General features: G+C 35.5%; 2 protein-coding genes across 3 annotated transcripts; both read right to left on the bottom strand.

The window, feature by feature from the left end:
• Positions 1–2,687: 2,687 nt before the first annotated feature.
• LOC145120640 (argininosuccinate lyase, chloroplastic-like) lies at positions 2,688–5,366 on the bottom strand. Its single transcript, XM_079056443.1, has 7 exons — positions 4,932–5,366; positions 4,465–4,728; positions 4,088–4,204; positions 3,851–3,999; positions 3,465–3,756; positions 3,183–3,347; positions 2,688–3,114 (listed from the first exon to the last, which is right to left on the bottom strand). The coding sequence occupies exons 1-7, from the start codon at positions 5,349–5,351 to the stop codon at positions 2,863–2,865; spliced, it is 1,659 nt and encodes a 552-aa protein (XP_078912569.1). The 5' UTR covers positions 5,352–5,366; the 3' UTR covers positions 2,688–2,862.
• Positions 5,367–5,576: 210 nt separating this feature from the next.
• LOC145118906 (uncharacterized) lies at positions 5,577–8,387 on the bottom strand. 2 transcript variants are annotated; one of them, XM_079054561.1, is made up of 6 exons: positions 7,946–8,387; positions 7,444–7,636; positions 7,160–7,246; positions 6,621–7,016; positions 6,405–6,519; positions 5,577–6,298 (listed from the first exon to the last, which is right to left on the bottom strand). In XM_079054561.1, exons 1-6 carry the CDS (start codon positions 8,017–8,019, stop codon positions 5,754–5,756), a joined length of 1,410 nt encoding a protein of 469 aa, XP_078910687.1. In that variant the 5' UTR covers positions 8,020–8,387; the 3' UTR covers positions 5,577–5,753. The 2 variants fall into 2 exon arrangements, with proteins under 2 accessions (XP_078910687.1, XP_078910688.1); XM_079054562.1 differs by lacking the exon at positions 7,160–7,246.
• Positions 8,388–13,037: the final 4,650 nt, after the last annotated feature.

Here is a 13,037-nt window from a genome sequence, read left to right as displayed (position 1 = left end):
TTTCACATCTAGTGGTTCGTTAGCAGCACCTCAAAACGTTAATGTGGTGCCAGATGCAAGTGAACGATTTGGCTCGGATTTCCATAAGCTACTTGTCAATGTTTTTTTTATTATTTCGTTCTTCTAACGTAGTTACTTTCTCTTCCGCTTGGTGAGTATAACTTTATGTGGTCAAATAAGTAGCTAAATGACTTAAATCTTTCGACACTTCAATTTTACGATATCTAGTTGAATGGATCGAGATAGTCATGATTTTTAATCCCCTCGAAACCCGAACCTATTAAGGTATGGGATGGCCGGGTTCGGGTTAGTCGGGTTAAAATGGAAGATGAAATAATGTTGTACCATTTTAGTAAATAAGGTATTTCTCTAGGTACTTAATTTGTAAAGTGGTAATTTTATTTATTTATTTATGAAATTGACTTTGATGGGAACTACAATACGTATAATACAGTAACTAGACAATTCACTTTCTTTTTCCATTTTCTTTTCGGCGCCATGTACCCATATACAATTAAAGTTCTTAATTTCATACACATACACATCAGTTGGGCTTATTGACCAAAAATCATAGAAGTAGAAAATAGATTGTTTCATATTTGTTGGGCTTATTGACTAAAGAAGCTATTCCATAGTCATCATCAGGTTTACAATCCAAGATGCTAAAATCAGCGATCGATTTGCCAATCTTATTTATAATATCATGTATACCTTTTGCAATTTGCATATACCACCGATCGATTTGCCAATTAAAATGAAACCGTGGTTGGCCTATCTTCTCCAATTCCTAATTTACGGAATATTGATAATGACATCAAGTTGATACATGCTCCCAAGTTACACAATCCTATCTTGTCAAAATTTCCAATTTTGCAAGGTAGAATGAAACTATATGGATCATCTTTCTTTACAAGTAACTTATTTTTGGATCATCAGTGTATACCTCTTGGTCATGGCATTCATCTTAAATTCTTTAATGAATCTTTTTCTTTGTGAGAACAATTTTCATGAAACCTCTGTTTCAACATTCCAACAAAAAGAATGTTGCTAGTGAGTTAAGGGAGTATCTCAAGAAACTTTTTGAATTGCCCAACTTTGGACTTACTTTGCCAAGGTGGAAAAGACAGCATTACGCATGTTACTCCAACACTAGTCCGGTTTTTTTTTTTTTTTTTTTTTTTTTAATTTGACTTTCTTGTGATTTACAACACCAAAACTTGGTATTGTTGGTCCTAACTCTTTTTTCTATACATACTCTCGCTCAATTATGTCTTTTATATCAATGTATTCCTTCTCAACACCCCTTAGCTAAAAAAATATCACACCAATAGTTTCATTCAAAACCTACTTCTTCTTATCAACTCCAACACCTACCAATGATCCACATTGGTAAGTAATAATACTGAATTCTCTTTAATCAATGCCTTGCCTGATCTAAGCGTGATGACATTGCATTTCGTCTTATCATTGCCATTACCTAGATTTTGGGTGTTACTTGGCAACACTCCAAACCTCCGTCTTTTGATCGTGTTTAATCATTGACTGCATCATTATCTTTTTTAAATTAGTCATCTCTTGATTTGATGAAGTAGTCGATGGTTTCAAACTACAACATGATGCCTGATGCCCGGTGGAATGCACCTCCTTATGGTCCCACATTCCGATTTGGCATTTGATAAAACCTCGATGGGTTTTGAAACCGTTGCTAATATTGTTCTTGTTGAGGTTGTGTATGTTGTTGCTGCTTTCCACCCATGAAAACTTGGGATGACTTCTCTATATTGAATTGGATATTTCCGAGTACGATTTGTTGTGGGAAATGTTTTCCCACTCCAAACTATTTGTAATCATGCGCAATTTGACAAAACGCACAAAAACTCACATCAATATTCTTTTCCTTTTCCCCGACATCATATTCTTCACCATGCTCTTGATCGTGGCTAACTCGGCTGCCAACACATCATTTGGAGTGGCAAGACAAGCCTCAGATTTGCACCTTCAACTTGTGCCCTCTCCATGGACCATTGCAAATTATTGGTTACTATTCTATCCAATATTTCCACACTTTCCTCATAACATTTGTTAAGCAAAGATTCCCCGGATTGCATATCTACCAACATTTGTGTTTGAGCATCTGAGCCTTAGTATCAATGAGTTGATTTGTTAGACATTTTCTCAATAAGTTGTTCCATCTCTCTTTCTCACACTTCCTATAACAGCTCACAATCCATTACCTAAATGATAAGATAGAGTTTCTTATATTTGAATTTCTAGTTGGTGGGAAAAATCTTGTTAGGAAAATTTCTATTAATTCCTCCCAATTTGCCTTTTTAGTAGGTGGGAAAAATCTTTGTTTGAAATTATCACATCTGGTTAAAGTATCGCAAATGGTACAAAGATTCATCAATAAATGTTCTACTAAAACGACCATTATTATTGATCATTTGGAACATCACAAGTTTGAATTCAAAATTGTCAGTATTAATCGCGCCTTGACAATCAATCGGTGAATTAATCTCTTCAATATTCAAAATTAACACCTCCATGAACAATTTGCTCCAATTTTTTTTTTTTTTTTTTTAACTTAATGGTCTTTTGACCTACCTATGATCATATTGGCCTAGCTCACCGATGAGAAGTTAAAACCATTACAAAAGTTTTTATAATAACTCATAACAAAACAATCCTAGTTCTAACAACACATTAATAACCTATTATTCAACTTAAAACTATAACAAAAGTTAATACAATAACTAGAAATTCATGGGCAAGACAAGAGCCACAAAATGAAACATGGTTCAGAAAACAAAAACAAAATGCATTTAGGTTTTACAATATATTTGTCCCAAATACAAAATTTTGTCATTGATCGATACCGAGCCTTGTGATCCAAAAATCTAGTTGAGCAGCCACACATTCAGAACCCGTGGAGCCATAAGAAGTAAACTTGTTGATGGAATTTTGAACCCCAAGATACTCATACACATCCATCTCAAATACTGTGTTAATTGTACGCAACTCATCAAGACTCAGCTCTTGAAGCTCACACTTTTTGTATACACATAATGCAACTGCCCTTCCAACTATGTCATGTGATGTCCGAAAAGGTATTCCCTGCATAAAAAAAATCAATCCACTTTCTTCTATTACATCAGAAGACTATGATTGATTATAAAACTTGCCTTGTGAACAAGATAATCTGCAAGTGTGGTGGCATCTAGATGTCCAGCTGGCAAAGCCTTGTTTATTCTTTCTTTATTGTAGGTGATGTTGTTTGCAAACTCCGATGATACTTCCAACATTCCCATAATTGTTTTCACACTGTCAAATACCGGTTCCTTGTCTTCCTACAAACAAATTCAAATCATACATGACATGACATGACAATAAGAAGTACATGAAGTTTAAGGGATTTATAATAATAATAATAATAATAATAATAATAATAATAATAATCATAATACCTGTAGATCACGGTTGTAAGCGAGTGGAAGACCTTTGCATAAAACTTGAAGGGTGACAAGGTCACCTAAAACCCTAGCAGATTTCCCACGAACAAGTTCCATTGGATCAGGGTTTTTCTTCTGAGGCATAATGCTGCTACCTGTTGAAACAGAATCACTAGGAGTAATGAACCCAAATTCCTCTGATGCCCATAACACCCATTCTTCACCAAGCCGAGATAAATGCATTGCTATAATCGCATTAGCAGAAAGAAGCTCCAAAACAAAATCACGATCTGAAACTGCATCCATACTGTTTGTTTTATGTTTTAAAACAAACAAACATAAGTACACATTATTATTATTATGAATAATAAATAATATGGAATTCATATTCATAAACATACCTGTTCCTCATTGGAGCAGTGAATCCTAGAGCATCAGAGGTCATGAATCTGTCTATGGGAAGACCAGTGCCAGCTAATGCACATGCTCCTAAAGGGCAGAAATTTACCCTAACTCTGCAATCCAATAAACGCCCAGCATCACGATCAAGCTACACAAATACAACAAGGTGTTTTAAAGTTTAACCATGGTTAAGTTAGTTTATGCAATATGATAAAAGTACATAAAGAATATGAAACCTGTTCAACATATGCTAAGAGATGATGTTGAAGTAGAACTGGTTGTGCCCTTTGCAAATGTGTATAACCAGGGACAATCACTCCCTCATTCGTCTTAGCCAACTTTACCATTGCAATCTGTAGTGATTAACCAAATACTTATTAGTCATTTCTAGGGCTACTTTTCATGATGAGGAAGAGGAGGGCATTCATGTCTTTTGCATATATGAGAGATCGAGAGTGAAACCGTGTTCCATCTTTTTGGATGGGACAAAAAGTTATAACTTTTGTCTGTTTTGACATCACTCCCATACCTAGTCCAATGAAAGGATTAAGGGCAACTAGATATGCACAACAGTTACTTTATGCCATAATCAGGGGAGTAGTCAAGTAGCAACCTGAAAATGTTTAATGCGTGCAACAATCATATCAATGGCATCACGACACCACAAGCGAAAATCAGTTGAAACTTGATCATTTCGACTCCTGGCTGTATGCAGTTTCTTGGCAGGTTCACCAATCAAATCAGTAAGGGCTGCTTCAATGTTCATGTGTACATCTTCTCTGTCAGTCCTCCACTCAAACTCCCCCCTTTCGATTCGTTCCTGTATCTGGTCCAGACCTTCAAGAATGCTATCCCTGTCGCTGAAACTAATTAATCCCTACATTACGTGCTTATGTTAGAACTAAGAAGAACAAATAGATTTTGATTGAAATTGGGGGTTTCCATCAATCAGAACGTTATTAAGGAATTTCAGTATTCTAGGCAATACAAAGTGTTTCACTATTGTGTCCTTCGTCCATCAATCAGAACGTTAGTAATGTTTTTTTTTATTTTTTCAGAAATGGAAGGAGTAAGTGATACCTGCTTAGCGAGCATGGAAGCGTGAGCACGGCTACCCATAATGTCGTGCTTGTAAAGCGCTTTATCGAAAGATATCGATTCAGTAAACCTCTCGACTGCATCCGTAACTCCTTCCTCGAACCTTCCTCCCCATAGCTTCGCTTCTTTTGGCGGCGCTGCCATGTTCTTCGGTTGTGATGCGCAGCACAGTACTTCCGTCGCGGCCGAACGTCGCTTGTTTAGAGAATCGAATGAGACGGAGAAGATTAGACGATGATCGATTGTTGACGATAAATTAGGGCTTTGGATAGAGAGTGTAGCAGAGGAGGTCGACCGAAAAGGTGAAGGAGCGAACACCATTGATTCCGTTGTGCGGCGGCGACGGTAGTAGGGAATTATCAGGAGCGTCTCAAGTAGAGAAGGAAAGCATGTGATTGTCATTGTGTGATTTGACTAATTGACTTTTTGTTGTTCACCAAAAAATTCCAAAAATGTAAAAAAGATTTCAATTTTTCGATTAAATGGTCTATAGTAGTTTTTTATATATTTTATTTTGATACTGTAAAAACTAAAATGTTAACAAAATTTTTGGCCCCCCTAAAATCGCTTTTTGTAACTACAAAGAAAATTTAATCACGTTCTAAAATGTTTGTCAGTATAATTGAATAACATCTGTTGCAACTAACTACTTTTTTCCATTAGCATACATTCAAATAACAAAGGAATCAGAATATCGACAAAAAAAAAAAAAAAAACCCTAATATTTGCTCAAAAAAGCTCCTAACAAAACCACAAAAGAAAAAAAGAAAAAGTAAACTTTGACACTGATCTTTCTACCTACTGCTAGGACAAACATCTGGGGACGACTTTCTCTTCTTGATCTTTCAAATCGGATTCAAGATTCATCTTTTGTAGGCTCTCGGAAACTGCAACTTGCTCTTCTTTAACCGATTCAACCGGTGAAGGTGGGCCAGAAGGTTTAACCTGAAGCCCACCGTTTGGACCAGTGGTCTGGACCACCGGTCCAACATTTGAATTACCATGACCCGAGCCCAGGTTAGGCCGTGGTCCATGTGGCGATATGCTAGAATACCGCTCACGTGGGCCCCCCATGCGGGCAACAGGCGGTCTACCGGTTCCATTACCCATTTTGTTGATATGAATGGCACTCTTCAACTGTGCCTTCAAGATTACAGCGGCGGCCGATTGGGTGGCGATGCGGGCCCCGGCGGCAACCGCAGCGGCTTTGACCGCGTCCGGCCCGGAGGCGAGCGGTCTCGGGAACAATCTTTTTGGATCCGGTTGGGACTGATTTTGTCGGAGTGTGGCGGCAGATGGTGGCTCCGCCATCGTGGGTTGCACCGGTTTATTGCCGAAAGTTGTCCCTCCTGTTCACATTAGAAACTAAAGTCAGGATATTTTTAGAATGTGACATTTATTAAGTCGTTACATTTTACAAATTTACCCTCATCTACAAAAGAAAATTGTTATTACCAGGCTTATCAAGAGCCATGTTAAGCGCATGTCGAGCTGCCAGCTGTACCTCCGAAAGCTGTGGGCCCGTTTTCACATTTGAGTTTGTATGACGCTTTTTAATAATGCTCCACCTCTGGTAATAACAATTATTTCATCAATATCAGAATCAGAATAATTAATAGAATTTTTTATAAACTTTAGCATAAAACCATAAGTTAAAGATATATAATTAACCTGAGATAGCTGTGAAGCAGTTCTTTCACCCTTAAAATCTCCTTTTGAAATGTTTGCCCAGTTTCCTTCACCACATCTCTGTACAGCATCAAACAGTGATCTATCCTCTTGTGCAGACCATGGTTTTCTTTTCCTCCTAGATGGGAAGTTGCTGTTTTGACACATGTTTGTAGTATCCAATGTTTCACCAGACAAAACTGGTGGGACCACTTGTGTTGGAACAAAAACCGGAACTGTTATATTAACACCACCCGTTGAACTAGCAAGTTGTGTACTCTCATCTGATGATGGAGGAGGGGTAGATTTGTCTTTTGGTATGTTTATCATCAATGGAGCCTCCATCACCAACCCTTTTTCTATACATGACTCACTTGATGAATCAGAAGCAATGAGTACCTGAAAAAATGCATAACCTTTTTTTTTTTATAAGGGGGACAAAAAAAGAGTAATAAAATTTATGGGTTATTTACGAATTTACCCTTAGGGGGTGTTTGTTTGGTCCTAATTGATAAAATTCGATTTTGTGATTTTGTTTTTACCTTCACATAAGCTGCAGCCTCTGCTGAAGCATCGTTGCTAACAGTTGGGAAAGCTTCAAGTTCATATTCTAGATCACTATCATCATCCTGTGATTGGTATTTTTAATGAATTTAAAAGTTTTGTAATAACAAGATTCGAAAATTTTGAGTTTTTTGCTACCTGATTTGATTAATATTTAATAGTAACAATACAAAAATCACAAACTTTTTTTGAACCATCATACTTGATTTTCTAGTAAAATACAGAATTTCAAAACAAGAGTTTGCAAAAATGATAGACTTACTAATGGCTTAAAATCATCTTCAAACTCTTCAATTAATGGCTCACGATAGGCTAAATGGCGCCATAACATTTGATATTCCCTAGGGTTTGTTATGCCAGTTTTAGTATGCTTCACCATTGCATACCAATCTATCATTACATCCTGAACTTGACCCACTTCCTGAAGCAAATTTAGCACTGTTGTAGTCTTGTACCTTCAATTTCACAACAATCACCAAATAGAAATGAGCATTTATTCAATTACAATGGAACATATGAAGATGCTAAGAATGGTATAAGAAATGAAATTGACGTAATCCATGTAGTAGAAACTCTGTGTGTATTCTCAACAGGATAAACAATTCAGTTCAAAAATTCCGAAATTAGTTAGATGATCAAATCAATGAAACAACTAAAGAACGTTTGTTCATTATTATATACAAACGCGACAAGAAAATTTTGCGGGGGAATTCGTGATTTTTGAATATAACGAAATCCAGAAAGTGGTGATCAAGGAGAGAAACCTTTGGGCGACAGCAGATAGGTCTTCTTCACTGATCGACCCTCCTCTTTTCTCCGACATCATTTCGTCACCCATTGATGATTTCTACGACTGAGACTATGAAGTTTGTACGAATTCCCCTCGCTCAAAGGAATACGAGTGGAAGTAAGCGTAGAGAAAGAAATTTGCATAAACCCCTTTTTTTTTTTGAGAGATAAACCGTATAAACCGGGGGTTTGTTGGTTGGGAAAATCAAATCACGGATTATTGTGATTGGTGTGAGAGTGAATGCTATGAATTCGGAAAAGGATTCTGATAATGAATCAACTTAAAATCATTTGTTTCTGAATATACGAGTGTAATTAAGCGTGGAGAGAAACAAATTGCATAAACCCTTTTCGGAGATAAACCCTAGAAAATGGAGGGTTTTGTTAGTTGGGGAAATCAACTCAGGATGACTGTGATTGACGTTAGAGGGAATGCTATTAATTCAGAAAGATTCTGATTAAGGAATTATTTTCAAATCATTTGTTTGATTTCTCTTTTTTAAATTTTAAAAGCAAAATGAAATGGGATAAAGTAATATATTTTTCGATTTGTACACATTTGGTCACTGAGTTTTTTTTTTATCCACATTTACCCCTTCAACTTGTTAAACTGTATACATTCAGTCCTTATGACCGGCTACTCCAGGTTACCCGGTAAAAATGACTTAATATGGTAATATATTTCTCACTTTGTACACATTTAGTCATTAATATTTTTGTACACATTTAGTCCTTTTTTTTTTTTTTTTTTGCAAAATAAGACATTTTTTTGTACTCATTCAGTACTTATGAATGATTTTTTAGTTTTTTCTCACGAAATCTTACGTGGTACATTCATTAATGAGGTGTATGGGGCTTTTGATGCTTATATCCATCGCGATCTCGACTACTTTGTTGCTTAGGTCATGTGTTCTGAACTTCATAACTTCTTAATATGATCTCGGATTTTAACGATCTTTATATTCATGCATTCGTATTTTAGTCTACTACAACTTTCATTTAGATTACTTCCATTAAAAAATAATATATTTTTACTTAGAATTTTTATATCCATACGCGGTGGCGGATTTAGTATGGTCCCGGTGTGTTGCACCGACAACACCTGTTTTTTCTGTTCGCAGTGGAAAATTTTTCGCTTTTTTTTTTTTTACATTTATACCTATTTTCCATGTATCGGCAACACCTATTTCATCTCGGCAACACCTACTATGTATTACTGCGTCTTCTCCTGTCCATACGTTTTTTATGAATGCATGTATGTATGTTTTTTTTTATAAAATCGTTAGTAAAAATATATTACATTTTAACGGAAGTAATCTTAATGAAAGTTGTAGTAGACTCAAAAAATGAACACGTGGATAAAGATCCTTAAAATCTGATATCGTATGTTCAAAATACAAGACCTAAGCCAAACCACAAGACTTACGCAACCAAGCAGTCGAGATCGCATTAGACATAAGCATCAACAACCCAAGCACCTCATCAATGATTGTCTCACGTAAGATGTCGTGAAAAAAACCTAAAGAAATCATTCATAAGTACTGAATGAGTACAAAAAAAATGACTTATTTTGAAACAAAAAAAATGTTAAGGACTAAATATGTACAAAAATATTAAGGACTAAATGTGTACAAAATGAAAAATATATTACCCTATCAAGTTATTTTTCCCGGCTAACCTGGAGTAACAGGTCATAAGGACTGAATGTGTACAGTTTAACAAGTTTAAGGGGTAAATGTGGACGAAAAAAAACTCAGTGACCAAATGTGTATAAATCGAATAATATGTTACCCTTTTAAATCATTATCCCAAATTAAATATTTGTACTACGACTAAACATAAAATCCACAAATTTTTATTAGAGAAATTAAATATTTTTCTACATTTTTTATTTATTTATCTTATTGTCTATATGAAATGGTGACAAATGTCATATTATAATAAAATTATTAGTATTATAATACACTTATCATGATTTCGCATGGATAAAAAGATAAATAAGAAGAAATATAGAAATATATTTAATTGTTCTTATTAATATATAACTTAAACCCCATGTCGGCTTAGCAACAGTAGACAATATTGAGTTGTAGTTTTACTGTTTTAACCGTTGGCTTCCTAGTTTAGTCGTTTGTTGATAAACAGTTTATAGTTTTAGCCAACTTGAATTTAGAGTTGAGTACTTGTCACACCCCCGAACCAGATAGCGGAATCGTCTGGGGCTTGGTGACTTCATCTTGTAATATCATCACAATGTATATAATTGAAACAAGACAACACCATCATCATACATATCCAAATACAACCATCATTGTTTACATCAAGTATAATATCATAGATTACATGCCAGAATATTCAATGTACGATGATAACAAAATACGACAAATTCCACATGTTCTTGTTGACCTTTCCGCTTAACGATTCCCTGAGAATACAAGTTATTTTGAAAATGTCAACATATATAATGTTGGTGAGTTCATAAGCATGTCTAAATGAAAAGTTTTGTATTGTTCGTAAAACACCAGAAAATCCGATATTTTCTGTAAAATGGTTTGAAAGTGATGTATCAAAATCAAGTATTAATGCATGTGTGTTTTCTGTTTTTGGAACGTATATAAAAATGTAATCCGGATAAAAATCATGTATTTTCTGTTGTAAGTAGAAGGTATTGTTTACTGTATGTTTCCCCAGAAAATCCGATATTTTCTGTTTATAAAGGTGTCGTGGTCTCAAAACCCTAAGACCGAATATCAGTGTATGTATGTTTTCGTATCGACAAGATTTTATATGTATTCCGTAAATTTATGATAGAGAGAATCTCTATGTGAGCCCTTTTAACCATACTTGATTATGACGAATTCGCCTGTCGTGGTGTTTTCAGGCGCCGACTTGTTTAAGGTAAGGTTTGTCACCTTAGACTGGCCTAGTCTAACTGTAGCGAACAGCTCAGGTGTGGGGTGTCACCCCGTATAGATCTATACACAAACTCTCGCTCTCCCTCCAGGAGACTCTGGTTATAACTACAGGCTACGATTGTACACTCGAGAGGTGTCAACCGACATGTCTCACTAGATCCTTAACTAAGTTTACGTGAATATTGTATTATGTTATGTATGATGTTTCCGTGTACGTTTTATGATTGAAAAGTCCAACAAGTATGTATGTGAATGTACGAAGCCCAACAAACATGTAAAAGGACAACTAGGGCCCACTAAACATGTAAGTTATTTTCATGCCCAATAAGCATGTAAATGGACCACTAAGGCCCAATAAACATGTAATGTAAGTATTAGGCCCAATAAACATGTAATCGATGTATTTAGTTGGTTTGTTATTACATTGTTTGTTTTAGCTCGATTGTTTTCCAAAATGACATAAAAAGCCCACTTTTTGTAATGATGACAGTTTTAGCCCATTAAGCCGAAAATTTACAATTTAGGCACATTTTTGATAAAATTGACACTTTAGGTCCCTTAAGACCAAAAGTTTACATTTATGGGCTTATTTCAATTAAAATGACATTTTTAGCCCACTTTTGTTAAGAATAACATTTTCGGCCCAATATTATGAAAATTGACATCTTCGGCCCAATTATATAAAAATTGACATTTTCGGCCCAATTTAATAAAAATTGACATTTTCGGCCCAATTTAATAAAAATTGACATTTTCGGCCCAATTTAATAAAAATTGACATTTTCGGCCCAATTTAATAAAATTGGCAATTTCAGCCCTTTTTAACCGAAAAACAACATTTTTGGCTCAAATTTGTTTAAAATGACAATTTAGTCCACAAAAGTCATAATTTTTCCAAATTTGACCCATAAAACCGTGAAGGCCCAATTTAAGCCCATTTTGTGAAAAAATTACTCTTTTGGCCCTTTTTAAAACCATAATATCATAAAGACCCATTTTTATACAAAAATGACTCTTTGGTCCTTGAAAAACCGTAAGTATCATAAAAGCTTCATCTTTTTGTTCATTTGTCAAAAATGGTCCCTTTACAAGATTTTGTTTAGTTTTTCAACATCCTTAACATGTTTAACATTTTCATCTTTATGGTAAGTTGCATAAAGTGTTTTAGTTTACAAATATTGTCAAGATTTGATAGAGTTTTCGAGATTTATGAAGTTTCTTCACATAATCACAACATATAACTTAGAAAACACACATAAACATTCACAAATACATAGATATATCACATAAGCAACTTGTATCCTCCCCCAAAACATAGTAAAACCGAAAACAAGGGGTATGAACTCACATTGCTTTGATGTTTTTGGTTTTTGGTGATGAGATGAGTAGATCTCGACCCTAGCAAGCTTCTTAAGATGGATTTTCGAACTTAGATGGTTCTAAGAAGCATGATTCACGAAAACATGGGTGTAAGAGGAGTGAATGAGTTTAAAGATGAAGTATATCACTTGGGTTTGTAAGATCTTACCACAATGTGAAGCTTGAAGTGATTCTATTGAAGATCTTCCTTACCCACGATTTTCTTGAGAGACGAAGGGTGGAAGAGAGTTGAGAGAATAAGGGTTGAGTTTGAAATGAGAGAGAGAGAGAGAGAGAGAGGTTGGAGAGTGAGAGAGTGGCCGAGAGATAGAGTGAGAGATAAGAGAGAAGTGGGAAGTTGACTTTGGTGGAGAGTGAGTTGATGTTTGTCTTGAATCTTGATACATGCAAACCTTGCATGGATATCCAACAAGTAATTGTGAGGTGTTACTCCATTTCCCTCCCATTTTTTTTTGTTTGGGCCGAGAGAGGGGAAAGAGGGAAGTTGGGCCCTTTCTTGGCTTAGTTTGAAATTATGAGGCCCAAAATAATTATTTTTCGGCCTATTGGGCCTTTATGGAGGTTCACGGCCTAATGAAACCCAAGGATGTAGTTTACGGCCCATTAGGGCTTATGAAACTAGTTATGGCCCATCATGGCCCATTAGAAATAAGATGGATCTTTCTAGGCCCATATGACCCAAAATACTTTACTTTCATGGATGTGGGTCCAATTAGAGCCCAAATAGGGTTCCTAGGCCCAAGGTAGTCAAATTGAAAGTTTATTGGTCCAT

This window comes from Lactuca virosa, chromosome 6 (genome assembly GCF_052849685.1).
Source record: "Lactuca virosa cultivar CGN04683 chromosome 6, Lactuca_virosa_CGN04683_v6, whole genome shotgun sequence".
NCBI classification, from domain to species: domain Eukaryota; kingdom Viridiplantae; phylum Streptophyta; class Magnoliopsida; order Asterales; family Asteraceae; genus Lactuca; species Lactuca virosa.
This window is presented reverse-complemented; position numbering and strand designations above follow the sequence as displayed.

Coding starts and splice junctions, on each gene's coding strand:
- LOC145120640 (XM_079056443.1), bottom strand. CDS start 5,351: ATGACAATCACATGCTTTCCTTCTCTACTTGAGACGCTCCTGATAATT. Junction 3,757..3,850: donor ACTGCTCCAATGAGGAACAG/GTATGTTTATGA, acceptor TAAAACAAACAG/TATGGATGCAGTTTCAGATC. Junction 3,348..3,464: donor CTTACAACCGTGATCTACAG/GTATTATGATTA, acceptor ATTTGTTTGTAG/GAAGACAAGGAACCGGTATT.
- LOC145118906 (XM_079054561.1), bottom strand. CDS start 8,019: ATGGGTGACGAAATGATGTCGGAGAAAAGAGGAGGGTCGATCAGTGAA. Junction 7,247..7,443: donor AAGATGATTTTAAGCCATTA/GTAAGTCTATCA, acceptor TACCAATCACAG/GATGATGATAGTGATCTAGA. Junction 6,520..6,620: donor CTGCTTCACAGCTATCTCAG/GTTAATTATATA, acceptor TGTTATTACCAG/AGGTGGAGCATTATTAAAAA.